This window comes from Citrus sinensis, chromosome 4 (genome assembly GCF_022201045.2).
Source record: "Citrus sinensis cultivar Valencia sweet orange chromosome 4, DVS_A1.0, whole genome shotgun sequence".
Taxonomy (NCBI): domain Eukaryota; kingdom Viridiplantae; phylum Streptophyta; class Magnoliopsida; order Sapindales; family Rutaceae; genus Citrus; species Citrus sinensis.
In genome coordinates this window covers 24,621,938-24,646,248 of record NC_068559.1, presented here as the reverse complement: position 1 = coordinate 24,646,248, position 24,311 = coordinate 24,621,938, and the positions used below count along the sequence as shown (strand labels likewise).

Below are 24,311 nucleotides of genomic sequence, written 5' to 3'. Positions count from 1 at the left end.
CGGGAAAGGTCTCTCTTGCTACAATTTTTATCTTCCAAAAGTACCTATTTATTTTTCACTCGCCGCTCTTGTCTAAGCTCGAGTTCTTTAAATTCTCTCTAACAACTTGTAAAGAAGGCGTACGATCTTTTTCATATGTAAGTTGAGAGTACACAAAATTACTACAAATATTCATCCATCAAAATTCAAAAGCGATTGATATTAATTCTGTTGTATTAATGCATGCAGCTGACTAAATGGGAAATGCAGTCGGATGTGTCTCTGCTGGCGTGAAGGCGCCCAAAAAAGCCTCAAGCTATGCATTTAACCCTTTCCCTTTATTCAGTTCTTTCCATGGACGTCCGAGAAATGCTTTACAATCTTCTAGTTCTTCTTCGAGGAACAAAAAGCAGAAAAGAGAGAGGATTCAAGTTGATGAAGGCTCCGTCATAACATCCGAACAAGCTCTCCCCGCAGCTGCTCTTCCGTTTCACAGTGACCAAACGAGTAGCTCTATCCCTTTTAGCAGATCAACTTCTGTCGTGCATCCTTCTCTGGGTTCAAAGAAGCAGAGTTTCCAAAGAAGCTCAAGTGCTAGGCGACGCTCCAATAATGATCCTTTAATAATAAGATCTCATCAACTTGTTAACCAGGTTTGATTTCTTTTCAAAGTACATATATTCATAGCAATAATGTTAATTCATCACGTCTTTTTTTTTTAAAAAAAAAAATTTTTTAACCATGAATGATGTTCCGGGGCACATTACATGCTAATATAATTCAATGTCGATTTTGGTCGAATGAGTATTCATGCATGCATAATCATACATGCTTCTTATCATTTGCTGCTGGTTTCGTTGTACTACTTATTACAAATAGCACTACTCTTGTTTTTTCTTTAACTGGGAGGTCTAGCAGAAGATTTGTTTAATTATTTGACATGAGGATACAATTTTGTCTACTTATTAGACACTCACAATTGTCAAGTTATAATTTTGGGGTGGAGCTTCAACAGGAAGTTTCATCAATTTTTGTGGTTGTATCATTTTATGATAAGAGCTCACTCCGAAGAACTACAAGGTTGTTGGTGTTTGCCTCTTTTCTCCAGCCATGAATTTTCTTTCTATTTTCTTTGTTATCTCTATTTGACTGAGTTGCTCAGATTGTTGATTTTTCATATCGACCTGCTCTGGTAGGAACCTGATGGCCTCGTAGGCACTGAACAGGTTGTTTTAGAGGAAATAACATTTTATTCATGCTATCATGCCAAAATTAGATCATCATATTCAAACTTTCACGCATGCCCTAGTCTCCCCATTTTTCTAATAACAAGAAAGAATGAAAAAAAAACAAAGTTATTAAATCACAGTTATGAACTGGTCAAGTTGAAGCATTCAATTTGACAATTAAACCAATCGGGCGGAAATGTAATTTTTGAATGAATGCAATTATTAATCAAGCATTGGAAACGATTTTGGTGTTATGATTAAGTCTTACGTTTATTTAGTGGTAAACTGGTTGAAAAGCATCTATAGAAGCAGCATAATGCTCGTTAACTTACTGTTCTAATGGGGTTAACTGCATATAAACAATTAAAGACGGACCATGTTTCTAGAAAATTGAATTAATTGGATGGACATGCTACACCATGACTTGGAAAGAGAACTAATGCATGCTAATTATTTCGGAATGTTTGATTAATTACGTTGATGCTACCAGCTGCTAACGCATCACTCTCAGCTTCTCGATTTTGAATTTATGCAATTAATTTTCTTGCTTAGGAACCGAAGATTGAGAGTCCAGAAACGAGCCATTTTGTCTTGGTTCATGGCGGTGGTTTTGGTGCCTGGTGTTGGTACAAAACAATGACACTTTTGAAAGAAAGTGGGTTTAAAGTTGATGCAGTTGACTTAACAGGTTCTGGAGTAAGTTCATGTGATACAAACAGCATTACAAGTCTTGAGCAATATGTCAAGCCTCTAATTGATACTTTCAACGAGCTAGGAAATGAGGAGAAGGTTTGATTTCTGTTTCTCTTTCGCTTTCTCCTCAAAGTGGCGACGTTAAAACTTCGTAATTAATCTCCAGCAAGAATGCAGGTGATTTTGGTTGGGCATGATTTTGGTGGTGCTTGTATCTCATATGTGATGGAGTTGTTTCCATCTAAAGTTGCAAAAGCTGTTTTTATTGCCGCAACAATGTTGACTAGTGGCCAGAGTGCTCTCGATACGATCTCCCAGCAGGTAAATTTGCGCTGTAAATCGACATTTTACTTTCTGATGAAGTAAGGCATTGATCTTTAATTGATCTGCAATTGTGAGAAATGGATCCTCTGCCCTGTGTGAGCAGTAGTGAGCTTGCAATAGCCTAGATGAATCCTGCACCAAGAATAAAATTCCGCTTAGTTTACTTGAATGTTAAGTAAACCCTTTGTGCTTATCTCAGATGGGCTCAAATGATCTGATGCAGCAAGCTCAGATATTTTTGTACGCCAATGGGAAGCAAAACCCTCCGACTTCAATTGATCTGGACAGAACATTATTGAGAGACTTGCTGTTTAATCGAAGTGCAGCTAAGGTGAATGTTCATTACCAGCTAGTTAAGAGACTTGTTGCTTCATCCTACTTGAATTAACAGTCTCTAACTTGCTGGTTTCTTTATTATCCAGGATGTCGAATTGGCATTAATATCAATGAGACCGATCCCATTTGCACCAGTTTTAGAGAAACTCTCCGTTTCTGACGACAACTATGGCTCCGTTCCCCGGTTTTATATAAAAACTCTCCAGGACTGTGCCATTCCTGTCTCTGTGCAAGAGGCCATGATAAATTCAAATCCCCCGGAGCTCGTTTTCGAGATTAAAGGCTCCGATCACGCACCTTTTTTCTCAAAGCCACGAGCCTTACACAGGATATTAGTAGAGATATCAAAGATTACCCACCGTTAAGCAAGTCCGAATTCTCTTTACAAGAGATCTTATTGACATGTTCCAAATGCTGGACACAAAATTATGAGCAACAATATTCAATTAATCAGCACCATCATTGGTGTGTGTATGAATCTTTTCAGTTAAGTCGTTATTTTATTTTAATGTAGGTTAATACGTGCATTGTGTAAAATTTCTAAACAATTGTTTAGGGGGAAGACAAAAAAGAAGAAGAAGAAGAAGAAGAAGAAGAAATTGGCTTAGCAAAAAATGGTAGGTGAGCTTTCAACAAGAAAAATATAACCTACCTAACAATGAGGGATTGACAAGACTTGCCACCTAAGTTGGGGCGAAATGACAACACTCTGATGTGCGAAGATTGTTAGCTGGTCCTAAGTTGATTCGATTGTTCCTTTCACTACTCTTTCATTGAAACAGACACCTCAGATTTTATGGCCGTTCTTTGGCTTTTATAGCACCTTTTGCCCTATTCCGATAAGCATTATAGTGCGGAGATTGTCAATTTTTGTTTCTTACAATTAATATATATCACTTATCTTCATCGTAATATTTAAAAAAAATTATTGTATAAAAAGTTTTAAAAAAAGAGATGAATAAGTTATTCGTTTGATAATTTATCTCAAATCTCAATAATATAACATATAAATTTATTATAAAAATGTATTTAAAAATAAGTAAAAATATTTTATGATTACTTTTTTAATTCACACCTAAATATATTTTCTTAATACTTAAATTTTTTATTTTAATTTTCATTCATATGTTTTATTTGATTTAAAATAAATATAAATAAAAGTATATATAAAAAACAAAGATAATATTATAAAATTATATTCTCGAAAAAATTATTAGTTATTATATATTTTAATTTCACTATAAGAAAAAGTGGGAATCTCTCCATATGGTGGTGTTTGTAATGATTTCCTTTTGTCTTCGTTAAGCATATGTCTTTATGTCAAAATCAAACAAGAATGGCAACCAATCAACCAATAGAAAGCAATATTAGTAGAGGATATAGTGATTATCCGCTAAAGATATCAAACATATATCTTTATGTCAAAATCAGACAAAAATGGTAACCAATCAACCAATAGAAAGCAAATTTGGTGATGTAGTATCGGAAGATATTGTCTTATTTTATTTTATTAATGATTTTTTATTTTATTTTATCCTTTAAGAGGGTTTTCTAACCATAAATGTCAATAGATCTTGCATCTTTTCAATTGTCAAACAAATTTGTAATTCTTTGACCACAAATCATTTATATTTTATAAAGCATAATTTAATTTTAAAAATCTGAGTATCGTTAGTTTTAAAAAAAAAAGAAAAGAAAAGAAATGTTAATATATAAAGATGTCATCTTAATAGGCAACGAGAACAGTGAGGTTACCGCATATTCTAACTAATCTAATATATATTTCATGCACGTGAAATGGCAGCCAGCTTATCCACCGCTTACAACGTAAGCTACCCTTTCCACTCCCGTTTTTGCTTTGTCCAATTATTGACTGTTGTCTGATCACCGCCGAAAACAAAGGTGTAAATAACATTTGGGTCCCTAAACTTCAAAACCTCACAAGTAAAGGAGATACAAAGTTTTTTGAACAAGTCCATGCAATGTTGTTAATTTTTGTTCAAAGATTATGTATAGAGGAGTGTAAGGGTGGACACTAATTGGTTCGATTCAGTTTTTTCTAAGAATCAAACCGAACAATAATGATCGTTCAAGAAGTCATGAATTGAACCAAAATTTAGTTCGATTTTTAAGTATGGTTTGGTTCTACCTGATTCGAATATTTGTCTTTTATATTAGTCAAATTTTAATATTTTTTCACTTAAATTTGATTATTTTTTAGCCCAACTCAATTATATTCACTAATCATTCATATTTTATGAAAAAAAAGTAATAATATATAAATTATTTTTAAAAAAATGTTAACACTGAGTTGATCAGTTTCTAGTTCAATTCAAACAAAAAATCAATTGGTTTGCATTTTTTGAATTATTCAGTTTTTACAAATCGAACTAACATATTTCGATTTTATTTAGTTTGGTTCAGGAAAAACCGAATTGAGCGCCCTCCCATAATAGTCAAAGATTAAACAACTCCCCATCCATAGACCCCAAATTAACCTTAATTATCTTCCTACCTACATTTTGAAGTTGGATTGGATTTGATTAAATTAGATTGGACTATAGCGGATTATAAATACTAATTTTTTATTAATTTGGTATAATGTCGAATAGGTCTGTATTAAATTAAATTAAATGAAGCTAAAATAACTATTTTAATACTATGTTATTTCTTAAATTATATTACTAATCATTGAATTTATTATTCTAATATTTAATATTATCGTAAATAAATATTTGAATAATTTTTAATGTTTAAATTGCACAGTAGTTAAAATAAATTATTGAATTAAAATTTTTATATTTAATCTTAAATTAATTACAAGTTAAAAATAATTTATTGAATAAAATTTTGATATTAGTAGAAAATTTGAATTATTCTAAAATATTTAATCCTACCTAAACCCATGTGAAAACGAGGACTATTAATCTCATAGTTTTTGGACTAAAATATAAACTAATTAATTAAACTTGACTGCCAAGCATGATTTTATTCTTCATATTACATTAATCCCACACTTTATCCAACATCAAAATATAGACTTAACTTATGATCAACTGTATTTGTTTTTTTTAAGAACAATTAGATCTTTAAAAATTAGTTATCTAAGAACCTATTTATTTTCAATATTTTAAAAATATAATCGTTAACTAATTACTTAACAATTTTTTATGTTCTCCCAAAAAAAAAAAAGGAAACAATTGATTTGGCTTTTCACAATAAAAACATGAAAATAGAGTCAACATTCTGAATGTTGCTCGCATAGCTACCAAACCTTTTGAAAGAGATTATTTAATATTTAATATATGTGGGTGCACACTGCAGAATAATTATAATTTATATTTACAAAAAAGCAGTAGAATGTTATGGAAATTGGAAAGAACCAGATAAGAAAATAATACAAAATTTGCTTTACTTCATGATTGTATAAAATAACAGGGAGCCGGATGTAAAAAAATGACAAAAGATCTGGAAGAACCAAAAATAAAAATAAAAAAATTGGCGGAAATATCACATGGATTTAAATTAAAATCAGAAATTAAAAAAAAAAAAAAAAAAAAAAACAAGAGCAGCTAACACATAACATAACAGTGACCGTCTAAGCACTTGGTATAAAATAAAACGCACGGATATCGCTTTCGGCCACTCCTGCTTCGGCTTTACACACTTCTCACACTCCAGATCTGATCCAAATCAATCCCAACTAGTAAGGTAATCCTTTCTTCTTCTTCTTCTTCAATTTTTTTTTTTTTTTTGCCTCTTTTTCATTTTCCCGCTTCTTTATTATTACTGTTATGTACCTTCAAGATCTGTTAGTTCATCTCCAACTGTTACTCCCCCACCCCCCCGGGGGCTTTGGCACAGTTTGATTGGTTTTAACATTTGATATAAGAATTTATGTATAAGATATATATATATATATATTTTCAATTATGTGGGCGTCGATAAACTTTCAATGTGAAGGTTTTACTTGGGCTTGTTTGCTTTAACCTGAAGTGTGTCAATGTGTAATTTGATGTTTAGGTTTAATGAAAAGAACTGGAAGGCAAGAAAAGAATAAGGAAATAATTAATTCTGTTGATCAATAGTATGGAAGAAAAAGATGGTTGTAAAGCATTCAAAGATTTTGATAATTTTGGGCCCTTAGTTATGTGATGATTTTAGGGGCAATTTCTCTCTCTTGAACTTGAGGCAGAAACCTACACTCTTATTATAACATATCTAATCTGATTCGATGGGAATGTTTTTTAGGAGTTAAAAATTTATTATGTTTTGCTGATCGTGTTTGATCTGGCTTTCTGGATTGAGCTCTATTTTGATTCTACTGTCTGTCTTCTTGAATTTTCTTGGAAGACAGGGTGTGGGGCTTTTGGTCTTAGAAGTTGGAGAGAATGGGTCGTGGAGTTAGCAGTGGTGGGGGGCAGAGTTCATTGGGCTATCTGTTCAGCGATGGAGAGGCTCCAAAACCAGCTGCAAAAGAAGGGCAGGCTCAAAACAACGCTCCTACCCAGAAGCCTGCTCCTGTTGCTCAACCAGTAGATATTACCAAGCAGCTTCCTGCTGGTATCAACAGTACTTCAATGAACAACTATATGCGGGCAGATGGTCAGAACACTGGCAACTTCATTACGGTATGATTCCTATTCCAATAGCTTTGTTTGCATATTCTGTGATGCTTGTAATGCATCAGTGTGTGATTTTTTTAACTTGTTTGTTTGTTCTGAACATTCTAAAGGAATGGTTTTGTCTCTCTTGGGAAATTAATAAAATTGTTCTTCAGGAATAGTTTGTTCTATAGAGAGAACAGCAACCATCATTCTGTGTGAGGCATAAAAATTGTAGTCCACAATATTTTGATGCTTCGGTCTTGGGTAGTTCAAAAGACTTTTGTTTTCACTACGTTTGTGTTTTGGGGATTTGAACTGTAAAAGAACTTCTATTCTTGTTTCAGATTTCCTATTGAAGTTAGATCTTTGTTTTAAAATTTTTGTGAAGTGAGACTATTGCCGGAAATTGTTAACCATTTTGTAAATCAAATGTCTTGCTATGGTTCTAGGAAATGTAGTAGGCCCAACTAACTGCGGTGTACATCAAGACTTAAAAATGCAGTTGGTACATGTTGCATGCTTTTATGAAGTAATGAGGAATAATTTGCTTCGTGTCACATACAGAGTCAAGAAATGAGTATCTGAGCCCCTATTAGTTGGTTTCAAATAATCAATTCACTTGCGCATGAACCACTTGCGTTCATTCCCCTCCACCATTAGCATGATTTTCTTGTTAGACATTGTGCAACTTGAATTTAGTTCAAATTGTTTTTACATGATGGTTGTATCTGTCATTTAGTTTCAATAAGCCTTAAATGTCTTGGGCCTCTTAACTATGTAAAATCCAAAACTAAGTTTCCCAAAAGTATGCATTATTCTGTGAGTCTATTTAGATTGCGTAAGCTTGTTTTAACTGTCTGTTGAACGGCTAAATTTATCATTGTGATGACAATCTCTCTGCGTTTTTTTTTTTTTGTTGCAGGATCGGCCTTCAACCAAGGTCCATGCTGCCCCCGGTGGTGGATCTTCACTAGGTTACCTCTTTGGTGGTGGCAGCAACTGAGATGTGCCTCCCTATCTCCATATGAAGTATTGTTGTGATTTTTGTGAAAATGTAATTTGGATGAGGCAATGCACTCATCGTTTACATAAACAATTCAACTCGTTTGATGTTGTGATGTAATATAAAGATGGTGTGGTTGTCTGCTTAATTCAATCAAGAATATTTTTATGCATAAACTTTTGTTACAAGACGCAATTGCAATCAAAAAGTGAAGTTTTATATTTGTAATGCAAACTGTTCACTTGTCTTTTGTGCAGATAAATATTAGTTTTCTTCCTTTATTGCTTTTGTTCAAATTTTTCCCGAAGTTTATGTTCCAAATCTTCTTTCGAATGATATAAAGGGGAAGTTTATGTTCCAAATCTTCTTTCGAATGATATAAAGGGGAACAAGCTCATATATCCCTGCACCCCCGGCCCCCGGCCCCCGGCCGACCAATCTCAATCTCAATAAAACGGGAATATATAGCTTTTCCCCGAACCTTTTCTCCATTTACAAGTATACATGGGTCTGCAAACCATATTACAATCTAAAGTTCAAGAAATTTTTTCTAAATGGCTTTGTCAAGCTCACAAGTCCGCCTAATTGGCGGCGCACATTATAGTGCAATAACTTGTACTAATCAATGGTACAATTTCACTTGGGGAGTATTAACTCTTCATTGATTTATACAAATGTTCCAGTAGTTTGAGCTGTATCCCAACCAAACAAAAACAGTTCCGACAACAAAAATTCTCTGACATCACAGGGTATACATTGACTTAAATAGGGTCATACAGGAGCAGCAGGAGAAGGGACTATTCCCCATTTCTTTCGAAGATCCTCCAAATCCTCGTGAAAGTGCTGCTCGTAATACACACACATGAGATCTGTGGACTGCATGCCAGCCCGGATGGCCCATGGAAAGTAGTGTTGGAAGAACAGTTTCCTTTGCTTCTCACTAAATCTGGCAGAGCCCCCTATAACTGATAAGAAGCACATTGGAAGGTACATTTGCTGGAACTCTATTACTTTTAGAGCAGACTCACCAATCAAGTTGGTGGGAAGACCAAAAAGGGTGTGCCAGAAGTCGTGCACCTCACGAGCCCGCATGGCCACATATGCTAGTTCATCTGTGTCCATGAACCGCACTGGTGGGCGATCATCTGGAGAGAAGTTCCTGGATCCCATAAAACTTGCATAGGCAGCACCAAATGTGTTTGGTGGTAGATCCCACGCATGGCCTACTTTTTCATATATAACCCGTGGTCGCTCCAACAGTACTGCCTATACCCCGGAAAAAAAAAAAAGCAATGCATTAAATAATTACAAGGTTGACAATTAACTTTAAAATACACTTGAAGATAGTGACAACAAAAGGGACAAATCATAGCTGGCCAACATAGACACATTACAAAGATGTGGAGAGCTCAAACTTTCTATCACTGGCAGAAGTAGAAAAAGAGTTTCATAGTGCCAAATTATTAGATTTCAAATATTCCTGTTTCGTTGATTATTACAGTATGTGTTAAGAGTCATAAGCATAATGCAACTAAGTTGTCCCTGAGCCACACTGTTGTTTACGATCAAGCCGCATATAGTCCCAAAAAATTATCAAGGCATGGCATAATATCAAGACCAGAAAAAATTATTGAGAAAAATTCATACATAGGATGAGACTAACTGAAACAACCTCTGGAAACTGATCCAGATGATAATATGATAATTATCAAAGAATCCCAATTCACTTAAACAGGCTCCATATATATGAAGTATATTGCAATAAAACATTCAAAGTTGCATCTGATATTGCATCTGATATATTCCACAGATTCGCATGTACAGATCCTCAACCAGACGCCTAAAGAATTATTTACATTTCTCTCGACATTGCGTCCAAGACCAATAAGTCGAATCATTAGATTCTTGAGGGGAAAAAAAATTAATTACAAAAGTTGTTTGACATGTTGTTTAAGAAGCTTCACCGTATGAAACATTTTTGCTATATTTACAAACTTCATCCATGATGACTTAAAGACTTAAGAGACCAAAAAGATTGTGACTTATTATTGAGAAAAAGGAAATCCTCTGATCAAAAGATTTCTTGCAGTTATTTCTACACAGAATTAGTTAAACTCGAGATTGCTAGGTTATTGAACTAGATCGATATACCATTCCTCCAAAAAATCGTAAAAATCTTTACTTCATGTTTCAAAAAGATTGGAAACCAAGTCTCCATTTTAAGATAAACATACAGTTTTCCGCATAGAGTTTACTCATTCAAAATTCAGAATCTGCAATTCCTCTATGGACAATTTTTCATAACATACACGATGTCTAAGTGTTAAAACAGCAATAGCACAAAATAAATAATTAAAAAAAAAGGGCCAAACTCACAGGCACAAACCTAAGTACTATTGAATTCATTTGATCAAGCATAACAGAGTTAAAAGGTAAAGGAAGACTTACTCTGCCTTCAGGGCTCCTCTTCATTCTCTGAAGTACACTTTCAAAAGCAGGCCTGCCAGTGGTCTCTCCAAGAGCTGCTATTAGATCCGCTCTTCGTGGGTCTAGCAACGCACCAACTGCTGAACCAACAGCAACCGCTACCTGTTGCCACCCATTCAGCTGCACTCGCGCACCTTGTATCATTATATTAACCCCAAATCAAAACCTACACAATACCAGAACACCAAAAAAAAAAAAGGAAAAAAAATTAAATAAAATAATAATAACACATTTCAGGATAGGGAAGGCAATGGAGTGAGTTCGGGCGGGGATCATGATCCCCAAATCCAAACTTGAAGCAATCCCAGAACCCGCCCCATGCCTGAAAAACTTTAATTGAGTTAGTTCGGAGATCTCCCTAATAATCCCCAAATGGAACTGGGACATTAATCATACAACACAAAGCACATCTATTAAAAAAAAAAAAAAGAGGGAGAGAGAAAGAGAGATCAATCACAGTTTGAAAATTGATAATAATTTTATGGGAAAAAAGAATTATTATATAAAAAATTTAAATACTTCCAATAACAGTCCAAATTCAAAAGCTTTTTAGCTGGAAAATTTATCATTTCCCAGAGAAGTATATTGAGTCCAATTCCTCTAGAAACATAATTAGCAAAATCTAAGCTTATAATCATAATTAGGACCTGTAATCACTATAGTAACTATTGGAAGTGGCAATAATTATAGTAATTGTCAAAAATTTGGACGAAAAAGCATAACATATGGAAAAATTTCACACTTACAAAACCCATCAATTTTATTGCCAGCTTTTAGACCATTTAAGAAAACCGAAAGGGATAGCTAAACTTGATTTAATTTTTATATTTTAACTTTATTTACAGTGATTTTATGTGTTAAAATACTGCAATAAAAGGAAAAGCAATTACCTTCATCGAACGCAGCGACGGGTGCTTGAGCCCAGTGAGAAACGAGAACGCCGGTGAGAAAGGGTTAGCGTCTTGCGCCAAACGGGTAAAGCTTGGTCTTGACGGCGAAGCTGGGTATTTTGGCGTTCGACGCGACGGCCGGAAAGGGGAAGCTCCGTTGGAGGTGTCGTGTTGGAGAAAGGTGAGTTTGGGTTTTGGTGTCGCGTCGTTGTCGGCTGTGATTTTGAGAGAGGTGAGTTTGGATCTACGGTTTTAGTTTTACAATAGTGTGTTGAGTTTTTTTTTTTAATTATTTTGTTAAATTAAATAATGTTTAGTTGGGCGAATTTAAAACATATTTTATTTTGAAAAAGAAAAAGAAAATCTTGGATTTGGGTCCGGGTTCGGGTTTGGGGACATAAAATTCTCAAACTAAATCCGAAATATAATTGGGACTCGGGCGAAACTTTCTGGGAGTCCATGTGTCCAACTCAAATTTATCATGACCCGCAGGTACGAGACCCCCGCAAAAAAATTGCCTGGGTAATTTTTAGGGACTTCCCCTGAGGTTTACTGTATTGACACATAGAGAGAATATATCCACGTAATTATAATCACCTCTCCTTCCGTTAGTATCCGGTTAGTTTGACTGTTAGTTGACTGTTGAAATGACTAAATTACCCTTCCCGCCAAAAGTAAAGTGAAATGAAAAAAGAAAGAAAGAGATGTACCCATGTTTACGAGTTACGACAACTAAATTAATCATTTACTCACTTTATCATCATCAATGAGTTGAGATTTTAAATCTCTTCTTTACTTTACTGTAAAGCACCACGATCATTGTCGTGACTGCAAATTCAGTCATTCCCATTACGGTCACTGGATTCTTGAAAATCAGAACCAAAACAACTGCGGCAAGAGCTGCCTTTGCATTGCCAAGCACCTGTAAAGTCAATGTACATGTATGCTTTTTGACAAAAAATTTGGTCAAAATAACCAAATAAGCAATGGTGGCATTCCCAAGTAACAAGTACACAATGAATCTGTCTTTTCAAGCTTTCTCAATTGTAATTGCGGCCACATGCCTTCAATGTAGAGGGTAAATGGAAGAAAGATCGATGCAGCCATGAGTGCCATATAAACCAACAAATTCATAGAATTTATTTTTTCAGCCTTTGACGTTAACATGATTTGTTGAATAGCAGATTTCGAAGCACGCCTAGTTGTGGATCCAATACAAACCAAGAACCCAAGTAAATAAAATAGGGGCTCGTTGTTGCTAGCCAACACAATAACAAGCACAACTGGCATCAATGCACAGTAAACCTCGGCAAATTCTTTCTTGCAAGTAAGCAGAAAAGTGGAAATTGCGTTGAAGAACGCGGTCGCAGCTCCAATGGCATACCTCAGCGAAGTGTTGCTGCAAACAACTGAGAAACAGAAGATGGCACTCAAAGCAAAGATTTTCAGAAATTGCTTTTGTGATAAAATCGTTTTTAATCTTGATAAAGCTTCAGGCAAAAGGAGCTGCTTCTTCATATCTTTAAAAAGATGAAATTAGTGCTATGGTTACATGGAAGAGAAAGAGAAAGTTAAGTGGATGTTTTCTTTTGTCTACTGGTTAATGCAAAGTATTGGTTAACAAAGTGTAACAATTAATATTTATCGTATATCAATAAAATATCAACTTGAATTTTGAATTATTTTAAATTTTAAATACATTTTTACACATTTATCCTTATATACTGACGGCATATGTATTTTCGTACTAATAGGAGGGGAGGTGGTTGTAATTACGTGGATACATTCTCTCTATGTGTCAATAAGGTAAATCTCAGGGAAGGTCTCTAAAAATTACCCAAAATTGCCCACCCAATCTGAGGAATCGGAGAAGACCAAAATACAAAAGCTATTTGTGTTTGTTAGCACGAGGCTGCAATTTTACAAAGCACGCGGTGAACGGAACTGCTGGCTTAATAATAAATAATATATTATACATATGATGCGCGCGATCCCATGGAGGATCCCATTTATACACGTAATATTTCTTCGGTAGATTTCTTTTAGTTGTTGAACTTTCCAACACGGGGGATGTAGCTCAAATGGTAGAGCGCTCGCTTTGCATGCGAGAGGTACAGGGTTCGATCCCCTGCATCTCCACTGTAAAAAATTATATTTTTCACTATACGTACACGCAGAAAATTACTCGTATTTAGTTGGAAAGTTCACCTCCAAATAAACTGTATTTAGGTTTAATAATGGAAATTGATAACAACACTTTTCTCTTAATAAAATAGTAATAAGGTTTTGCACTTGGATGCAAATGCACATACCCATCACCATCTGAATCTCTACTCTATTGATTGATTCAAGTGTTTCACTAAGATATCATCACTATCAATTCTAAATTAAGTTTCTCAATCTAGGAAAACAAGATTGGCTTGAATCAAATTAGGAAACTAAAATATCCTCATATCAAGCAGATGCATCATGCAAGGAAATTGCAGACGATGAGAGCCTATTTCTGATATCAGGTAATTGTAACTCCACTAAAAATACAATTTTAAGTTTGCTTTGTACCCAATACTTAAATTGCATATCATCAATAATCTTGAACTCTTTATTGGGCAATATTGCCCCCAACAAAACTCACCTAGTTATAATCATCTTTTAATTTCCCTTAAAGTCCAATGTTTGCAAATTTATTATGATTCAAAAAGCAATATATAGTAAACTGGAAAGGTTGAAATCCCAATCACTAGTCAAAAGCCCACTAAAAACACCCAAGCTCAGCTAATCATTGCAGAAGCTTCAGACATTAAAATTAAAGTAAATTTAAATAAAGTAACTGTTAAACACTGGTCAAGTTCTTTAACATGTATTATAACAATCAATTAGAATTAAAACGAATTTCTAGTAGCTGCGAAATCAATATGTGAAATCTGCTACAATTTCATCAGATATTAGAAAAACTTATTGAGTAATCAATAAATTGTTGATTTCAAGATCAGTTAAAGATCTCTTGAATTCTTATATGTTTAAATGCCAATAAAAAAAAAAATAAAGTTAAAGAAACCTATCTAATGATGACAAAGAGAAGCTAAATTACAGGACTTTTAGGGATCTCAATCTTTTTATTTTTTACATCGACAACATCCATCACAAAATAAGTGACTTTCGTTATTTTTAAAATATAAAATAACTTTATTATTGCCGTTATAAAGTTATTCACTTATCCATCACAAAATAAGTGACTTTCGTTATGTCCATATTTATAATTGTTACTGCTAGATCGATGTAAAGCTCAATCTAAAACCACCAAGATCTCACTAAACTCTGTGATTAGTGATTTAGGCATACCAATTAGTAACACACACAAATGAACCAACGGAAACAAATAAACAAGAGGCACAAATTTTAAATGGTTCAGTCTAGAGATAGCCTACACCATTGAAAAATAGAGTAGCAATCTTATTTTAATGACCGAGAACAAGCTACAAGACTCATGAAGAAGATACAAGCTTTCATAATCTGATAACCACAACCTCTCAGACGATATATACATATCTGGAGGAATCTAGAAAGATTGCTGCTCAGCCAGTTGTACTTTGGGTTTATTATAACAAACCCAAAATTTTCCGGCCTTCATAACAGCCTTTAACGACCTTGAACCCGGCTTAGATCTCGTCCACAACTCGTGTCTTGAATAAGCGAACAAAACGATTTCAAGACTTGTCATTTTGAGCAAGTAAATCACGTGAACCAGCAAGTGACTTGCTTACTGCAATTGACTGAAATTACAATGCTATATTGTCTGTGTCATTTTAATTCCAACCGACATGTCAATTTGATCAATCTCACACTCCAACAACAGTGACATAAGGCGCCACATAAACCCTCATTTTATTATTATTATTATTATTATTATTAGTGTGTGTGTATTAATTGACGTTGATATTACAGTGAACTTACAATTTGATACCATTGCCGTCAAAATGGCGTTTGCTTAAATCTGAAGACAATTGCATAGAGGAAGTTCCGCGTGAGATTAATGAAGTTGTAATTTATGATGTTGTGATTGACTGGGGATACAAAGAAAGCCCAGGCTTTAAGCAAAAATTCAAAAACCTCTACTAATATTACTTGATAATACAACCCATTTTATTATGAGAAAATAAAAAGCCTATGAGCAAGCCATTACGAGTTGGAAATAAAAGTCAAATTAACAGCCTGATGAGTTCAAATCTCTGCATTAATAACTAATGCGGGAAACAGACTGACTTTATTTGAACTAGTGCTTGGCACCAGAAGCATGAGAAGGAAATAAAGTGGGACAAATTGAAGTTTCTGAAATTCATCTTCAACAGCACGAGTAATGAATTTCAATGGCGTTACTTTTTTGGAATATTAGCTTAAGCGCTGCCGGCAACGCAAAGCCATTGACCAACGAAAATGGCATCACAGTTGAGATTGGGGTTGATGGCACTAAAGAACTCGGTGCTCAAGCTGAACGCTTTTGCAACGTCAAAACAAGTATCTCCTTCTTGTGTACCATACACTGAATCACAAGTTGGGAGAGACTTTACCGCCCCACCGACTGCATGAATGCGCATTTCATTAATCATAAACAATTAATTTACAAATTACATGCACATGCATTATCAAGTTATAAAATCATAAAAAAAAATTTAATCTCTAATTAATATTGGAATGCAAATACTTACCGGACAACGTGCGACTTTCAGCCAGAGACACAATGAGGAGAAGAGCAAGGACCAAAGCTAAACTGCGAAACACAGAGGTTTTGTTGCTGGCCATGTCTCAATTAATTAATTTCTGTATTGATGTCGGTTAGCTAATAGAACTCTACGCTCTTTGTGATCCGTGTTATGAATTCCTTCAAGCCTCGTTTATTTATAGTGAAAGTTACATGAAAGAGACAGGAGAAACCTTCTATGTTTTGATTTCTACACAGTTAACAGCCGGCTTTGAAATCATTTGATTTATAAAATAACCTCAACATTGTTACGGACTGCAATAATTAACTTAAGAATGCATTGGCGGAGTACACTAGAAAAATTAACCTTGCATTTACATGCGTTCTACAAAATAGGAGAAAAAAAAAATTTGGAAATTCCGACGCCTGAGAGATTCGAACTCTCGCGGGGAAACCCCATGTACTTAGCAGGCACACGCCTTAACCACTCGGCCAAAGCGTCGGTTTCGTAGTGTTTATCACAAATGATAATATTTTTCTATTATTCTTTCAACATACTAAATTAATAAACTCCACATCCAATTATCCTAATACAATTAAAAAAATTGTCATCAGGTATACATATTTTTAGTAAATCATGCATACAGGAAGACGCTCAATAACAGAATCAACGTAGAAATTTCCTCCTTTAAGCAAAAAAAAAAAAAAAAAAAAAAGGTGGCTCAATAACATGATAAGGACTTCAATTTGAAAGCAACGCCATATTAAGAACCAAAATGTATATTGTTAAAGTAGTTTGTATCATTAGCTGAAAGGAAAAAAAAATGGGCAAAGTGCTTATTAAACAGTCATGGTTAGAAATATAAGTCTTATTTGGGATTGAGATGCTATAACTTTTAAGCTACAATCAGCTGCTGTGGAAAAAAGTTATAAATATGAAATAAAAGTTAATAATTTGTAGTTAATATAAATTTTAAATAATAATTTTGACAAAATTATTAAAGAAATAATAAATTTTTCATGATACAAGTGAAAAACTATATCAATATAACTTTCAAGATACAACCGTTAGTGTTTACTAAACACTTTAGTACTATAGTTTTTAAGCTACTACTGCTCAACCTCAATTTTAAACGCACCCATAGTCGAAGAAAGTTATTTAATATAGTTTTTATATATCTAATAATAACCTTTGTAGTGGAATACACCTGCTTGCTTAATATAGCCATCTTCATTTATACCAAGAAGTGATGTGTGAAGGAAATACTTGACGTGAATGAAATGTATTTTTTCAAAAATATGAATACATATCTTTTTTAAAATAAATTGAGATAATTGAGAGATGGGGGTTGATGAAATAAATTTAGGGGTTAAATATGATTCCTCATTAAGTTATTAATCTATCTGTTTCCATTTGGCCCCAAATTTATGTACAATTTTGCTCAAGTACTACTCTATTAATATTTTATATTGTCGCCCATCTACTTTCTAATTAAACAAATTCTTTAATCTTTGTCCCATAAATTGTAGTTAATTAAAAGTGAGCGTGCTTACATGATATTGGTTGGCTGAATGGGCGATTAGTGAAGCTAACTAGGTAGTAATGGAATCAAAAATGATTTTCTAAGAATAGTGTTTATAATACTTTGCTAATTAGAGAAATTAGATTGAAGTATTGAACATTAAAATTTAAGTCAAAAATATATTAGTTTATAATCAATTAATAATTTTAAAATCCATGCAAACTATATTTGTCGTGGTCAAAGGACGTTATTAAGTCAAGAAAATAATTTTTCTCTCATTTATTTTACAGGTTGATGGCAACTAAATTTGAGAGCTAACTGAAATAAACTCTGAACCAAAGTAAACCCTAAAGATAGACCCAACACCAATTTGAAAGCACAGCAAAGAGTTAATTTGAAAACAACCTAACCAAAATTATTAAAAAGACTGAAACAAATAGGTAAATTGAATTATAATTGTTGATGAAATTTGAAGCCGATTAAGGAAAACCAAGCCTAATATTTACATTAGGAAAGTCTTGCAGTTATGCCCAAATAGGGAACTTAAGAGTTGGACTGCTATCCAAAGACAAACGGAACCCATTTCCCTATACTTTCGCTCCAAGTTGTTAACTCAATTCTCTGCCGTTTGGATTTTGGAGACAAGAGAAGAAGTTGGTTTGAACATGACAATAAATTTAGTTTCCTTACTTGATGGATTACGAATCCTTCAGCTATATATTAGTTAAACAAAGTATTTAACATTATATAAAGACACAACACAGTACGTCTGGCGGTGTTCATCTCTTATTGTAGCAATTCAATGATGTTGTCGTTCCACTTCGACGGGCTTCGTATGGTGCTGGCAAGGAGCAAACCCTCAAGATTGATCAAAGCAGGCAAATGCACGAGTCTGATAAAACAAACTCAGAGTCATCTAAGTTTGCTGAAGAAGAGAAGAGAGTGCGTGATGAGGCAGACTCGTTCTGATATTGCTCAGCTTCTTCAAGATCAACAACTTCAGAAAGCTTTGTATAAGGCTAAGCAACTGTACAAGGACCAGTATTTGTTATCTGCATACAGCCAAATAGAGGAGTTTTGTGGATGCATTGCCACCAATATGCCTAAAATCCGCAGGACTACCGGCGGCTTCGAATCTTTGCCTATTGACGTCCTTGAAGCGGCTTCAAGTTTAGTATTTGCTGCCTCGAGATGTGGGGAATTGCCAGAACTAAATTCAATGAGGTGTCTGTTTAAAAGATGCTTTGGTTATCAATTTGAAGCGGCCAGTGTTGAATTACAGAAGGGGAATCTTGTGAATTCAAAGATGAAGCAGAATCTATGCATAAGGTCTGTACCTGTTGATGAAAAGATCAAGTTGATCAAGGAAATAGCAGAAGAAAACAGTCTTGAACTGTGGTTTCAGGATTTTTCCGGGACCATTCCCGCAGGCCATCCTGAAGCAGACAAGCAAGAGAGATATTCATCGGCATTGAAAAGTTCACGAAGAAGATCATCATGGGGTCCCTTTCCCTGGAGAGAGAATCATAACCACAAAGCGTTACTCGAAGAATGTCATTCTTTGGAAAGTTCGATTGACAACGAACAAAACGGAAACTTGTCCTACCCTAGCCATCATGTCCACCCAAAGCTTCCAGAATATGAAGATGTAGTGGCTAAACTTACATACCTAAACCTAAAGCAGAGGATTCAGTGTTTTGAGACCACTCCAGTTCCAGGCCATTCTGAAGCTGACAAACAAGAAACTATGTCATCGGCATTCACAAGTTCAAGCTCGAATTCTGATCCCGTGACAGACAACAACCGCATAGTGTTATTCAAAGGTCTTTCTTTGGATAGCTCTATTGATAAATTGAAAGAGCAAAATGGTAAGTTCTGTTGCTCAGGCCATGTCCATCCAAAGCTTCCAGAATATGAAGATGTGTTGGCTAAACTTACAGACCTGAAAGTGACGTACAAGCTGCGGCGGCTCGGTGGAGGGAGTTCTGATTAGAGAATGTTTAACTTAGATACTTATTTATGAATTGTAATGTAATTCTTAATACTTATTCACGTTATTGTAATTCTCATCAGAAATTAATAAAGAAGTTCCTTTTTTTCCTAAATAAGTAATCAGATAAGCGTCGAGTTTACATCATCTGACTATGGTCGATCATGTGAATATCTCTTAATTTGCATATTTGTTCAGGCATCTACGGCTAATTTGTTCAGAAGTATGAATATTTTGAATTGTCGAGCAGTAGTTAGGTTCACTAATACAAATCTAGATAATTGCGCAATTCTAAAAACAAGCCTTGCTATCAAATGTAATTCGAATGGTTAGCATTTGAAGCTAAAATGCTAGACTGCAAAAATTTGATTATATGCATAAAGACTACATGATGAGCCCGAAATATCATTTTAATTAACTGCGTTTCAAACTCGACTTTTCAAGAGGAATAACAAAGAAATTTTTTATCTAGGTTAGAGAATCATTCATTAGTGATTTTTCAATATATGTTATAGGGTAAAGATTCACCCTCTGTACATCATTAAAAAAATATATAAAATTTAATGTCCAATCTTTTCGTGTTGATATACGTGGCTTACCATTAAAAATTTTAGGAAAATTATTAGTCATATACCATTAAATGACACTCGTATCAAAGGTACTACAACACTTTTCAAGTGTATCACTCGTATACCCTAAGTTGACAAAACACTTCTGCCGTCCACCAATCCGTTAACTTCCGTTAGAAAGTTAACAGAATTGTGGCAAATTGACTATTTTGCCCTTGAAACTTAAAATGAGGTAAAAAGATAAATTTATCCCAAAAATTAATGTAAATTTTCAATACACATTTTTTTTATTAACAATACATTTTTTTATTAAAAAATATGAATTATTAATGGTACATATTATTAACAATTATCCGTAAAAAAATTCATATTATACCATAAAAAATTATTAACAACATATTATTTACAATTATACATATTATATAATAAAAAATTCCAGTTGGAGCTTGGAGGAGTACATCTTCAAAAATTTAGGTTAAATTTTGGAGGAGTAGATTCGATTGTAAAGTAGTTTTTTTCTAGCAATTATTAACAATTATCCGATAAATGAGATGACATGTCATTTTTATCAAAATATATCATATGACATGTCATTTTTTATTAGGTAAATGGGATGACATGTCGTTTTTTAGGAAAAAAATACTAGATTACCCTTATGATGTCAGCGCTTGCAAACAGCAATTAACGGATTGATGGACGACAGAAGTGTTTGATCAATTTAGGGTATACGAGTGATATACTTAAAAAGTGTTGTAGCACGTTTGATATTGGTGTCATTTAAGGGTATATGACTGATAATTTTCTAAAATTTTAATATCTTTTTTATAATTAAAAATTTTATTCTTATCGACATTTATCACCATAAATCTATATTATAATAAATTTATGCGCTTGCAAGTATAATAAAATTTACAGAACAAAATTTTGGAGTCATTTTGTGTAATTCTCACCAAATTAATTAGCTTATACAAAGCTTAACCAAATTTGAGCTTTGGTTAACCTTATCCAAAGCTTTTCTGAAGCTGTTGATCTTGAAGCATCTGAGCAAAACGTGTCTGCCTCATCATGCACTCTCTTCTCTTCTACAGAAAACTTAGATGACTCTGAGCTTGTTTTATCAGACTCATGCATTTGCCCGCTTTGATCAATCTTGAGGGTTTGCTCCTTGCCAGCACCATACGAAGCCCGTCGAAGTGGAACAACAACATCATTGAAGTACTACAACAAGAGTTTAAGAGGTTAAATACAAAACGTATAACAACTATGTTGTGTCTTCATATGGTGTTCGATAGCCTAACATATAGCTGAAGGATTTGTAATCCATCAAATAAGGAAACTAGATTTATTTTCAAGTTCAAGACAGCTTTCCTTCTTCTCTTGTTTCCAAAAGCGAAATTATAGTATATGAGTTAACAACTTAAGGCGCAAGTACAGTTTATGAGATGAGTTTTACTTTAGCATGCTGATATTGTTGAAGGCTTAGGCCAAACGTTTGCAGAAGCCCAAATCTGTCTCAGGTTTCCTTTTCGCCAACATTTCCCAACAGAAAACTGAAAACGCCCTCCCTTTGTTTATTTATTTTAACTTTACACTCTCTTATCTGTTTTCTGCCTTCTCATCTTCTCGCAGTCGAACTTCAAAATTATTCTGGCAAGCGGCAACCACGGGCAAGAAGTCCCAATTCATAGCTGAAAAAACCTTTTATCCTGTGCTTTGCTTCTTGAAACACACAACTGAGAGTTTGACTTTTTTCTTTCCAATATAATTTGTTGTTGCATGCCTTTTGTTTAGCATGCATGTCAACTGTTTGATTAAATTCCTATTCTCACGCTTTAACTGTCTTTGTTGTCTTCTCTACAAATATTTGTTTACGGAACTATGTTTGTAGGATTATAAACTCTGCAAAGCCAACTCTTTGTGTATATGGGTATTAGAAATCTCGGGAAATATGATCACACAATATATCTGCCATGATTTATTTGATCTAAGTTGATCACCGTTCTTAAATTTTTATTTTCACCAACAGTTGTTGTGATTATATTTTCTTCGGGCATGAATTGGGTTGTACAGAATTCTGTTCTGTCAGTTCACTGAACGGCAGTGCTAAATTTTATATCTCAGTCAACAGTCGGTATAAAAATAGGTCTCCTAACAACAATGAATTTCAGATCCATCTCATTTTATTTCTATTCTTCTATTGCAGTTTTGATGACATAAAACTCCATGCTTTCAAGTCTGCAAGTGAATATGCTTATGCAACTATGTACAGTAAATGCATGAATGCATTATATATGCTCTCTGTCTCATAAATCAAAATGCTGGCCAGACGATTAAGCCTGACTATACCGTTAACTACCTTCCTTCATGCACAAAGCCAGCATGTATGCCTTTTAACCACCACCGAGCCAAATCATCCCCAACTCACCAGTTGTACCAACAGAGCCCCAGTTGACCCAGGCCACCTCGTCCGAGTCTGCACCATCCTTTACCAACAGCAATACTCACCCGAATCACGTCTCCACTCAAGCCTCTCCTCATGCAACTTCAACCTTACACATGAATTTTTTCTTCAAATCTGCAACAACTTTCCCCTCTCTTGGCGTCCTGTTTACCTCTTTTTTCAATATACTCAAAAGGCACAACCATGCTTTGCTCACAACTCTATAACCTTTAACAGGATGGTGGACATTATAGGTAAATCTAGAAATATTGATCTTTTCTGGGAGACTTTGCAAGAGATGGGAAGGAGGCGTTTGGTCAATGATAAAACTTTCAAGATTGCGTTGATGACATTGGCTGAGGTGAGGGAGTTGAAAAAGATGGTGAATTTTTTTCATATAATGAATGATTGTGGGTGTGAGTATAGTTTGGAGATGTTAAACAAGGTAGTGAAAACTTTGTGTCAAAGGAAGCTTGTTGTTGAGGCAAAGTATTTGATTTTAAAGTTGAGCGAATGGATTAAGCCAAATGAGATTGCTTATGGATGGTTAATTAAAGGGTATTGTGATGTTGGTGACTTGATTGAGGCCTCCAAGATTTGGAACTTGATGACTGATGAAGGGTTCGAGCCAAGTATTGATGTGGTTGATAAAATGATCGAGACCTTCTTTAAGATAAATAAAGATGATGAGGCCATGAAGGTCTTCCAGATGATGAGGGTTAAGAGAATGGATGATTTGGGCCTCTCAACTTACAGGATTGTCATTGACTGGATGTGTAAAAGAGGCAAAATTTCTCAAGCGTACACAATGCTTGAGGAAATGTTCAAGAGAGGGATTGAAGCTGATAATTTAACGCTATCATCCATAATTTATGGGCTTTTAGCAAGGGGTAGACTTAGAGAAGCCTACAAGGTTGTTGAGGAGATTGAAAAACCAGATATTAGTCTGTACCATGGATTGATAAAGGGGCTTTTAAGGTTGAGAAGGGCAAGGGAAGCAACACAAGTATTCAGAGAGATGATAAAGAGAGGGTGTGAGCCTACAATGCATACCTACATTATGTTATTGCAAGGGCATTTGGGGAAGAGAGGGAGGAAAGGTCCTGACCCACTTGTGAATTTTGACACCATATTTGTCGGAGGTTTAGTGAAGGCAGGGAAGTCATTAGATGCTGCTAAGTATGTGGAGAGAGTGATGAATAGAGGAGTTGAGGTACCTAGATTTGATTACAATAAATTTTTGCATTATTATTCCAACGAGGAAGGAGTGGTTATGTTTGAGGAAGTGGGGAAGAAATTAAGGGAGGTTGGGTTGGCTGATTTGGCTGATATATTCCAAAGGTACGGCAAGAAAATGGCTACTAGAGAGAGGAGAAGAAATAGAGCAATTGAACCATGAGATGAGTTTCTCGACACAGTTTGCGAATCTGTTTACTGGTTTAAATTACTGTAAATGAAACACTCTGTATTACAGGAACCGAGATGATGAAATTATTGGTTATTTTACTTGAAAAGTTGAGTATCAAATGCTAGTTTAAAATGGCA

General features: G+C 34.5%; 5 protein-coding genes, 2 non-coding genes and 1 pseudogene across 11 annotated transcripts; 5 read left to right on the top strand and 3 right to left on the bottom strand.

Annotated features, from left to right (window-relative positions):
• Nucleotides 1-5: 5 nt before the first annotated feature.
• Nucleotides 6-3,465, top strand: LOC102615524 (putative methylesterase 13, chloroplastic). 3 transcript variants are annotated; one of them, XM_006484161.4, is made up of 6 exons: nt 6-137; nt 229-632; nt 1,761-1,997; nt 2,079-2,222; nt 2,425-2,556; nt 2,648-3,465. In XM_006484161.4, exons 2-6 carry the CDS (start codon nt 237-239, stop codon nt 2,924-2,926), a joined length of 1,188 nt encoding a protein of 395 aa, XP_006484224.1. In that variant the 5' UTR covers nt 6-137; nt 229-236; the 3' UTR covers nt 2,927-3,465. The 3 variants fall into 3 exon arrangements, with proteins under 3 accessions (XP_006484224.1, XP_052295274.1, XP_052295275.1); XM_052439314.1 differs by having other exon boundaries at nt 17-632; nt 1,770-1,997; XM_052439315.1 differs by having other exon boundaries at nt 17-632; nt 2,449-2,556.
• A 2,640-nt stretch (nt 3,466-6,105) lies between these two features.
• Nucleotides 6,106-8,399, top strand: LOC102615827 (protein SPIRAL1-like 1). Of its 2 annotated transcripts, none has more exons than XM_006484162.4 (3): nt 6,106-6,272; nt 6,919-7,192; nt 8,091-8,399. In XM_006484162.4, exons 2-3 carry the CDS (start codon nt 6,953-6,955, stop codon nt 8,169-8,171), a joined length of 321 nt encoding a protein of 106 aa, XP_006484225.1. In that variant the 5' UTR covers nt 6,106-6,272; nt 6,919-6,952; the 3' UTR covers nt 8,172-8,399. The 2 variants fall into 2 exon arrangements, with proteins under 2 accessions (XP_006484225.1, XP_006484226.1); XM_006484163.4 differs by having other exon boundaries at nt 6,131-6,272; nt 6,915-7,192.
• A 218-nt stretch (nt 8,400-8,617) lies between these two features.
• Nucleotides 8,618-11,828, bottom strand: LOC102616314 (ubiquinone biosynthesis protein COQ4 homolog, mitochondrial). Its single transcript, XM_006484164.4, has 3 exons — nt 11,549-11,828; nt 10,620-10,824; nt 8,618-9,437 (listed from the first exon to the last, which is right to left on the bottom strand). The coding sequence occupies exons 2-3, from the start codon at nt 10,800-10,802 to the stop codon at nt 8,943-8,945; spliced, it is 678 nt and encodes a 225-aa protein (XP_006484227.1). The 5' UTR covers nt 10,803-10,824; nt 11,549-11,828; the 3' UTR covers nt 8,618-8,942.
• A 483-nt stretch (nt 11,829-12,311) lies between these two features.
• Nucleotides 12,312-13,066, bottom strand: LOC102627005 (probable sugar phosphate/phosphate translocator At1g12500; annotated as a pseudogene).
• A 548-nt stretch (nt 13,067-13,614) lies between these two features.
• TRNAA-UGC (transfer RNA alanine (anticodon UGC)) lies at nt 13,615-13,687 on the top strand. The gene has a single exon. It is a non-coding gene; the product is annotated as a tRNA-Ala (tRNA).
• Nucleotides 13,688-16,664: 2,977 nt separating this feature from the next.
• Nucleotides 16,665-16,746, bottom strand: TRNAS-GCU (transfer RNA serine (anticodon GCU)). Its single transcript has one exon. It is a non-coding gene; the product is annotated as a tRNA-Ser (tRNA).
• A 1,970-nt stretch (nt 16,747-18,716) lies between these two features.
• On the top strand, nt 18,717-19,760 carry LOC102627289 (uncharacterized). The gene has a single exon (XM_006484288.3). It carries the CDS (start codon nt 18,717-18,719, stop codon nt 19,758-19,760), a length of 1,044 nt encoding a protein of 347 aa, XP_006484351.3.
• Nucleotides 19,761-21,281: 1,521 nt separating this feature from the next.
• On the top strand, nt 21,282-24,311 carry LOC102616603 (putative pentatricopeptide repeat-containing protein At1g26500). 2 transcript variants are annotated; one of them, XM_006484165.4, is made up of 2 exons: nt 21,282-21,564; nt 22,530-24,311. In XM_006484165.4, exon 2 carries the CDS (start codon nt 22,642-22,644, stop codon nt 24,163-24,165), a length of 1,524 nt encoding a protein of 507 aa, XP_006484228.1. In that variant the 5' UTR covers nt 21,282-21,564; nt 22,530-22,641; the 3' UTR covers nt 24,166-24,311. The 2 variants fall into 2 exon arrangements, with proteins under 2 accessions (XP_006484228.1, XP_015387343.1); XM_015531857.3 differs by having other exon boundaries at nt 21,282-21,843; nt 21,956-24,311.